The 9,401-nt window shown below is 43.5% G+C and overlaps 1 protein-coding gene across 2 annotated transcripts; it reads left to right on the top strand.

Moving 5' to 3' along the window:
* Positions 1-1,145: 1,145 nt before the first annotated feature.
* LOC125520199 (T-complex protein 1 subunit alpha) lies at positions 1,146-7,468 on the top strand. 2 transcript variants are annotated; one of them, XM_048685039.2, is made up of 17 exons: positions 1,146-1,337; positions 1,445-1,509; positions 1,679-1,768; positions 1,858-1,944; positions 2,038-2,097; positions 2,219-2,269; positions 2,366-2,461; positions 2,797-2,862; positions 3,358-3,575; positions 3,803-3,899; positions 4,333-4,419; positions 4,776-4,910; positions 5,013-5,117; positions 5,610-5,738; positions 5,827-5,930; positions 6,971-7,061; positions 7,147-7,468. In XM_048685039.2, the coding sequence occupies exons 1-17, from the start codon at positions 1,265-1,267 to the stop codon at positions 7,228-7,230; spliced, it is 1,638 nt and encodes a 545-aa protein (XP_048540996.2). In that variant the 5' UTR covers positions 1,146-1,264; the 3' UTR covers positions 7,231-7,468. The 2 variants fall into 2 exon arrangements, with proteins under 2 accessions (XP_048540996.2, XP_087390612.1); XM_087534486.1 differs by having other exon boundaries at positions 1,858-2,097.
* The last annotated feature ends 1,933 nt before the right edge of the window (positions 7,469-9,401 follow it).

A 9,401-nucleotide genomic window follows, 5' to 3' on the forward strand; every position in this document is an offset into this window, starting at 1 on the left:
GTCGCTATCTTGGATTCACCCGTGACGGCATACGTAGCGTCCCTGACGAACAACTTAGAACAACGATGAGCACCAAAGGAGCACAACATAGAATCTCCAAGCCGATGTCTCAAAAGTAATGCTTCCAAGAGAAGAATGACATTGAAGACACCGCCATCATCGATCTGGATCCGAACCTAGGCTTTTGCCTGAAGACAACCAACCAAGTGGAAGAGAGAGAGGTGCCGGCATACCACGGCGATGCTTCTATGGAGGGGAGCGACACCCACGGGCGCTGTCATCGCCGGCATCGACCAAAGAAGAGCAAAGACTTTTGTCTGAATTGTCGCATACCTACATCCCATCACACCAAAGAAAGGCACACCGTCCATGCCGGTTCACTCCGCCACTGCCGCAACACCTCACAGATGAAGCTCCATCAGCTCCATCGTCACACAAACCGACAGTAAGCCGGAACGGCCATCAACATCGCGCCGAGCACTCCCGCTTCTGCCAGCACCACCACAGTGCCCTGCAGTCCGCCAAGACCCAACCTTCCGGCAACCACGGAACGGGACTGCACCACCGCCGCCGCCTACGGACAGAGTCAGGGAGCCAGGCGCCACCGCAGGAGCCAGATCCGGCCACCAACCCGATCTGGCGTCCACACATGAGCCAGCCGGCACCGAGAGCCAGATCCAACATCCAGCCCGATCTGGCGTCCCCAAGCAGCACTACAGGAGCTGCCCATCACTTCCGAGCTAGACACCCGGCGTCCCTGCACCCGACCAACACGCGAGGACCAACCGCCACATCAGCCACTGCCTGAACTCCAGCCGCCGCTCCCGGAGCTCCGGACACCAAGCTGCCCAAGCAGCCTCGCCGTTCGCCCACCACGAAAGAGGGGCCCGAGGATACAGAACGTGGTCGAGGCGTTTAGATTGCATGCTTTATCTTTCTCTTTTTTTTTTTGAAGGGTACGTTGAGAAGAACTTTTTTTTTTGAAGGAGGAAAACAATCGGAAAAAAGGATAGGAGGAAAAAGTGGCCGCGCACCCCTTCCTAGCCTAGGCCGAAGAACCACATGTGCAGAAAAAAAAAGACTGAAGAAAGCGGCCTACCTGGCCCGCGAACACGGGCCGACGACGGCCCATAAATAGCGCCCTCCACACCGAAGCCTAGCGCCGCCGCTCCCACCCCATTCCCTCGAGCGCTGAGAGCTCCTCGCTCCCTCCTCTCGAACTCTCCAGTCCCACTGCGCCCTCCCCGCCGCCGCCGCCGCCGCCATGGCGATCACCGCCCAGGTCCCCGACATCATGGGCGAGCGCCAGTCCGGCCAGGACGTCCGCACCCAGAACGGTAACGCCCCCCCCCCCCCCCCCCCCTCCCGCTTTTCGCGCCGCGGGATCGCGTGGCGTGCTGCGAGATCTAGGTTTGATTTGCCGTTCAATCTCATCTGGCTGCAGTGTCGGCGTGCCAGGCGGTGGCCAACATCGTCAAGTCGTCGCTCGGCCCCGTCGGGCTCGACAAGGTATCCTCCCCTCCCCTCCCACTCTGTAATCGACGCCCTGTTACTCAACTAGTCAAGTACGGTAGTTGCGTCGTCAGGATCAGTGAAATAGATAGATAGGTGTTGGATCCCCTATAAGTATTAGAAACACCTTCTTACAATCTGCTAAGTTAGCGTATGCGACCTGCAGATGCTGGTGGATGATATTGGTGATGTCACGATCACCAACGACGGGGCCACCATTTTGAGGATGCTGGAGGTCGAGCATCCGGCCGCCAAGGTAATGATGCCTGGCAGCCATAGCTGACCTTGTCTTGTGTGAACCGTTGCCTTGTTCTTACATTTTGCTGTGGTTTCATTTGTCTGTAGGTTCTCGTGGAGCTGGCCGAGCTCCAGGACCGGGAGGTTGGAGATGGGACTACCTCTGTCGTCATCATTGCTGCAGAGTTGCTCAAGGTGATGGAAAGAGCTTTAGTGGCAATTTTTTCTTGTCTCATGAGTTTCCCTGCTATTTGTGCTCACACATGCTGTTCTGTTTCTTTTTGCCAGAGAGCCAATGAACTTGTGAGGAATAAGATTCACCCGACCTCTATTATTAGTGGCTACAGGGTAAGCTTATATAATTATATGTTTGTAGCAGTATCCCTTCCATTCTGACTGAACATTTTGAAGAAAACATGTAATGTCTTACATTACTAATACTTACCTTCTACCTTCATACTCTTACCAGCTTGCTATGCGTGAAGCTTGCAAGTATGTTGAGGAAAAGCTGTCTGTCAAGGTAAAGGAATACTCTATGCAGAACAAATTGTAGTACAACTCTGTTCCATTCCATGCCCACTCTCATGCTAACATGAATATTCGTCTACACTTTTAGGTGGATAGACTTGGAAAAGACTCCCTTATTAACTGTGCTAAAACTAGCATGTCCTCGAAACTGATTACCACGGATGGTAATTTCTTTGCAAATCTGGTAAGTTCCTATGGTCATGTGTACTTCTGGTTTCTTAATCATGCATTCTTTTTTACACATCTGTGCACAGTGGAGCTCAGAAATAGTGAAATCTGGTGGTATAGTTGTCATATATTTGATTTTGGTGGCATTTGTTGAACCGCAAATAGTTATTTAGTCCATGCATGCATTTACAGCTGGCCGGTCTATTATTTATTTTGATAATGCTGCTATGTTATGGTGTCTATCTGACAAGTTTCTCATATTTGGAACCAAATGTTATGTGTTCCGTTGTCTTTCCATTAGTTTTGGCTAAAACAATGTGATATTTAATTGACATGGCAGTGGTTTCTTAGGTTGTAGAAGCAGTTCAAGCTGTGAAGACTACAAACTCCAAGGGAGAAGTGAAGTATCCAATCAAGGTAAGCAAAGTGCATTTGGTTACAATACTACATCAAATCAAAATTTTGTATTCGTAATTGCTATATGTCAAGGCATGTCAATTTTGCTATTGCAATTGTAGATTTAGGTTGCTGGTTACCTTCTCTCTGAATGTAGATACAAGTTTTACACCCTTGTGTGGACTCTTTAGGCAAATTTTTTATTCTACCAGTTTGTGCTGTTGTTTTGCTTTATGCACCATTGGTCTTTTCCTGCTGGGTGTATTGGACATCTTGATATTCATTGTGCTAGTGTGTAGTAATCTTACATCTACCTTAATGTTGGGCTGTCTTTTACATGATATTAATATAATCAATTCTACTGCTACTTAAAATTGTTCTCCCGTATTAATATTGTAATGCCTTCTTTTCTTATGTACTGGACATGATGTTTGATTTGTTCAACACATTGTTAGGGGAATTGTTATCTGTGCCACTTACAATTTTGCTTCTAAACGGTTGTTTTTTATTCTGCAGAGTATTAATATTTTGAAAGCTCATGGTAAAAGTGCCAAGGAAAGTTACCTGCTGAATGGTTATGCGCTGAACACTGGCCGTGCAGCTCAAGGAATGCCTACCAGAGTAACCCCTGCTAGAATTGCTTGTCTTGATTTCAACCTTCAGAAGACGAAAATGCAAATGGGTGTTCAAGTCCTTGTATCCGATCCAAGGGAACTTGAGAAGATCCGTGAGAGGTATATGCATTTCTTATATTATGGGACGGAGGAGTAGTTTGTATCTCATTATATATTTCCTTTTGTTATGTCCAGAATTAATCTTCAATGAATGTGCTCTTTTAGTTATCATGTTTGTTTCTCATTTCCTGTGATAGGTCTTCATGCTTTTCGCTATTCACAATCAATTTATCTTCTATCTTAGGGTACCCAATATCATATACCTAACACCTTGCTTCTTTCCGCAGAGAATCTGACATAACAAAGGAGCGAATTCAGAAAGTTCTCAAGGCTGGTGCTAATGTTGTATTTACCACCAAGGGAATTGATGATATGTCATTGAAGGTACGTTTTCATACCTCAGGTAGAGTCAGATTGCTGTTCCTATCCTTGATATAGTTCTGTATACTGTTTGCCAGAACATAGACAATTTACGTATTTGGTTGAACTTGTCCACGTTAGTACTGAATTTCACATTCTTCTTAGCTGCTGGTACTTTTGAGGTGGTGCAAACACAATCTGTTATGCTACAGTTAGCATCGTATGTTTGTTAATTTAGCCTTACGGCAGAATCTTTTATACTACAGTTATCATCATATCACTGCTACCTTCCGTTCCCTGTCAATAGTACTCAGTCTCAAGTGTTTGTCCTCAGAAGTGTTCGTTTCATATGATTTGGTTGTTATGAATTTGAAAAGATGTACTGGGCTGTTGTGGTGTATGTGGATATCACTTCCTGTTGACTAACTAAATCTCATGTGCTGAAACATTATTTTAGTACTTTGTTGAGGCTGGAGCAATTGCAGTAAGACGTGTCCGCAAGGAGGACTTGCGCCATGTTGCCAAGGCTACAGGTGCAACAATGGTATGACTTATTTCTTCATATTGCCGGTTAGATAGTTATGATCAAGGAGTATTTTCATAATTTACAGTCTTTAATCTCATTCATGACTTGATTTTGTTGAAATATTACTAAATTTGCAATACTGGAATACATTTATTTGATGATTTTCTGTTTCGAATATATGCTATTCCAGCGTAGCAGCTTACCAATCTACTCCCTCTGTCCCAAAATGACATGGAGGGAGTATTACAGTATGACTTTATATTAATAAAAAAACAACTTCTATCATTGATATTCCCAAGTAATAATGAAAATAATTACTTTTTCAAGCCAAAATGAATTGCTTGTCAGTACCCTAAAGTAATAAGAGCCTACAGGTGACTACTTTTGCTGACATGGAGGGTGAAGAAACATTTGATCCATCATTCCTTGGACATGCCAGTGAGGTTGTTGAGGAAAGGATTTCTGATGATGAAATAATTCTGTTGAAAGGCACAAAGAATACAAGTGCAGTATGTATCTTCATGCCAATGTTGAGCTAGCTATACTACGATTAATGATGTAAGCATTAGTTTCAAAGCTAGAGGCATCACACTTACATTTCTTTTATGCAGGTCTCCATTATACTTAGAGGAGCAAATGACTTCATGCTAGATGAGATTGAACGGTCTTTGCATGATGCACTGTGCATTGTGAAGAGAACTTTGGAATCCAATACGGTAAATCCTTCTTCTGCTGTTGCTTTAGTAGTTGCCTTGTTGGTTCCCTGTTGTCATGATTTATGTGGTGTGTGAGATTAATCTTATTTTGTCTTTGTTTACCATTTTTCTTGCTACTAAGTGTGATTTTGAGTTAAAAGTTTAGCTGCTGCTTCCTCGTTCCCAATTTTGATATTTAAGATTCTTTTCTATATCATGTTTGTTGCCGATCCATACTAGTGCAATTTTTTTTTTTTGTAATTTTCTTTGAGGCCTTGTTTCCAAAAGCTGCAATACCCGTTCTTGAGAACTTTTTTCATGCTTGAAGGAGAATAGGAACAGTTAAAAGCCATCATTTGAATGTAGCACTTTATTCCGTAGTATCTGCATCTCTCGTTCGCCATTTTGCATAATATGCTAACATTAGATCTTCTTTCCTGGTCGGTGAATGTAGTTCTGTAAGCTGTTGTTTTCTTGTAGGTAGTGTATTTAGCATGTATATTGGTCATGCAGGTAGTTGCTGGGGGCGGTGCTGTAGAAGCTGCATTATCTGTGTACCTGGAGAATCTTGCTACAACTCTTGGATCCAGGGAACAGCTGGCGATTGCTGAATTTGCAGAATCTTTGTTGATCATACCGAAGGTTTGATCAGTTATATTTCGTACATATGATACTTGCATACTGAACCACATGATGATATACTAATGTGAGTATGGCTGTGTGATGATAGGTCCTCGCTGTTAATGCCGCAAAAGATGCAACTGACCTTGTTGCACAACTTAGGGCATATCATAATAAAGCTCAAACAAATGCTGATAAGCAGCACTTATCAAGGTACTTGGACTTATTTATCTCTGTTAAAGATCTGAGCGGATTATGGCTCCGCTCTGTTACATAGGCCTTGAAGCACTGATTACGAGTTGAGGGACTAGTCGAGACTAGTCGACAAACTAGTCTACGAGTTGCAACTTGAGTGTCGACTACAAATCTCGTGTACACTACTTGGTCGAGTCGAGCAGTCGACAGACTAGTGTGGACTAGTCGAGCAAATCAAAATTTTGAGGTGATAAGTTACCCAGCCCGGCCAGAGCTCGTGACACGTAGGCGCGCGCGGCCCTGAGACGAGAGAGAAGGAAGAGAGATAGAGGAGAGGAGAATGCATGGCGGTGACCGGCGGGAGGCGCGGGTCGCGCGCTCGTGCTGCCCGTGCTGATGGTGCTCGCGGTGGCAATGGGATCAATTGGGAGCTAGGGTTACAGTGACTGGGCGGCTAAGTAGGGTGGCCACTAGGGCCCAAATGGGCCCGCTGGGGGGCGGCGGCGGGGGGGGGGGGGGGGGGGGTGCTGCATGGCGCTGGGCTGGGCCTGGCGAGCGTCGCATTGCATTTCTGGTTTTATTGCATACTGTACTGTTAGTATGTACTACATACTACTACTAGGTATTAATAGTTGAGTATTACAGTACCATGTCGATTAGTCCAGCACTAGTCACGATTAGTCTATGAGTCTCAACCTTGGAACCGACTCGTGAACCTTGCCTTGAAGGCTATTACCACCCTCTTGAGGAAAATAGTTATGCACTCTGGGCTGAGATGTGCAGTGTTGAGCAATGATATATAGACAATATTGCCATCGGTTTCCTGTACAGGAGACCGCAAGATCCATCTCAGTGTCCACTTGAGCTTTCTTTTGTAGAGTACCAGAATACTTATGATTTAAATTTTGAATTGTCATTGGGGAAGTGCGCACCTAGATGCATAATTTGGTAACAGTGATGGCTACTAGATTTTTTTACTTCCGTAATTCAATATATTTGTCCATTTTCTGTTTTGTTCTGCTACTGCACATTTTCAACTTTGTTTGAATTTGCTGCAGCATGGGTCTTGACCTGACAAAAGGTGTAATCCGCAACAACCTTGAACATGGCGTGATCGAGCCAGCAATGAGCAAAGTGAAGATCATCCAGGTTGGTTGGTTAACTTATTCGCTTGTCACCCACATTGCTTATGCCGAGATCCATGTTACATCTCATATACCTTTTTGCTCTGCAGTTTGCCACAGAAGCAGCCATTACCATTGTGAGGATCGACGACATGATCAAGCTCGACAAGGAAGAGTCTGGCCAAGAAGAGTAGCCATATGCCATTTTACCATCTGGTCGCTGTTTGTTACGCGATGGCTAGTTGCTATAGGCTCTTAGACTGCTGGTTGTGGTTTTCTTTTTCCGACTTGCGTTAGCGCACGCTCTTCTAGAATGTTGTATGGAAGATCGATGCATGAAGGTGTAATGCTGTGTGTTTCGCTCTATGTGGGTAGGATAAGGACTTATGAATGAAAGCAAATTTTGCCTGTAGCCGTAGGGCATTGCTGACAGTTCTTGCAAGTAACTTGGTTGTCATACCGGTCTTGATCCTACTATACCACTGCTTTGCATTATGCTGATCTGTCCTGTACGGTCCCCCTGAGAGCATCTCCAAGGCTAATTTGACCACTCATTTGTATGCGGCCGTCCGATGAATCCTATCGCTAGTTCAGCTGGCTAGGTTTCCTACGTGTAGTTTCCAATGATACATCCAGCAGCTTTTGGTCTAAGCTTTGTACGTACGTGTTTAAGTCAGCAAGCTGCGTCGTACAACCCCAACCCCCAATAATACAGGCCATTTGTTTCAGGGCGCACACCCCCCTGTACACTTGGTTTTATAGCGGGCCGGCCCATCTTGCTTTCCTGTTTCTTAAAAATTCCTGAAAAAAGGTGCTCCAGCCGCTACTCGAACCACACCCGTTCATTTAGGTAGCCATCACAACAACCAATTGAACCAGATAACCACATGTGCTATGGTGGTTCTTTTTATTTTCTTTATATATTAACGCAGAAAAGGCAGTTGTTTTCCCTGTTTCATTTTCTATCTTTGTTTCTTTTCTCTTTCTTATTAAGATGAGTGAACTTTTTTAAAGGTGACCAAATTTTCGCAAAATCGGTGAACTTTTTTCAAGTTCGATGAACTTTTCTCAAATTCGATGAACTTTTTTCAAATGTGATGAACCTTTTTTCAAATTGATGAACTTTTTTCTCAAAGTTATTGACTTTTTTCAATCTCGATGAACTTTTTTTGAAAATTAGTGAACTTTTTTCAAAGTCGATGAACTTTTTTGGAAAATCGTTGAACTTTTTTTGAAAATCGGTGAACTTTTTCAAAGTCGATAAACTTTTTTTGAAAATCGATGAACTTTTTTTGAAAACTGATGAACTTTTTCAGTTTTATGAAATTTTGAATTTGTGAACGTTTTTGAATACATGATTTTTTTTCTAATTCATGATTTTTTTAAATATGTGGACATTCAAAATTTGTCATATTTCTTTTCAAAAGAAATCCTGTTTTTCTAAAAAGCGCGTATAAAGCTAGTTCTTAGAGGTTTCGTGTTGCAATCTATCAACAAGAGCTTAATAGGTCTATTGGTTGGCCACCAAGCTTTGGAGCTAACTGGCGCAGGATTGAATCCTATCAAGATTTAGTTTCTCGGGTAGTTTTTCTGCGCATTAATACATTTTTTGCACTGCCTTGCATTCTCATGGGCCGGCCCACTAGCGTGGTGCAGTGGGCGCCAGTTGCGTCAACGGGCGCATAAGGCGCTGGGGAGGAGCTCTCGGGTTAGTGTATTGGGTATCGGAGAAAATACACTGAATTTTTTGGGGTTGGGGGGGGGGGGGGATGGGGATAGGGAAAGGTGGGGATTAAACTAGCCCAATACAGTAGAACCAAACTTGATTTTAGGAATAAGTGGAGATTTGCTGTTTGGTGGGTATAATCTCCACAAATCCCTAGAAACACAGCAATACCAAACAAGGACTCAGGGTACACAAATGAGTGATACCATAGTAACAGACACAAGCAAGGTAATGGTGTTGGATAACCATTGTTTTTGGAACGACGAATGATTTTTGATATTAGCCTGTGGATTAAAAGCTTACTGGATTGAGTTGATTTCATGTGGATTGTATTGTTTTTGTGCGAGTTGGAGAGAAGCAAATTTGATGGTATTTTTGAAATGGGGTTACATGTAGAGGCACACGACACCAGTTTTCTCTAAGGAGAATCATTGTCAAATAATAATAATAATAATAATGAACTGACCAACATTAAAACATATGAAAGTTCAAGTTCATAATACACATGGATGCTATGAACTGTGTGGTTTTAGCCTCGAGGGTCAAATTTGAAACAAGCATCCTTAACAAGAGAGCGCGAAAATGGGGTTTCGAGTACATATTACTAGTTGACACTTTATACACTCTAGAATTATCTAT

Source organism: Triticum urartu, chromosome 7A (genome assembly GCF_056163025.1).
Source record: "Triticum urartu cultivar PI428250 chromosome 7A, HENAU_Tu73, whole genome shotgun sequence".
NCBI lineage: Eukaryota > Viridiplantae > Streptophyta > Magnoliopsida > Poales > Poaceae > Triticum > Triticum urartu.

What these genes read in the sequence shown, in the direction of transcription:
- LOC125520199 (XM_087534486.1), top strand. Translation starts at nt 1,265, where the DNA reads ATGGCGATCACCGCCCAGGTCCCCGACATCATGGGCGAGCGCCAGTCC. An exon ending in GCCCCGTCGGGCTCGACAAG is followed by an intron (nt 1,510 to 1,678) that starts GTATCCTCCCCT and finishes TGCGACCTGCAG; the next exon opens with ATGCTGGTGGATGATATTGG. An exon ending in CTTGAGAAGATCCGTGAGAG is followed by an intron (nt 3,576 to 3,802) that starts GTATATGCATTT and finishes TTCTTTCCGCAG; the next exon opens with AGAATCTGACATAACAAAGG.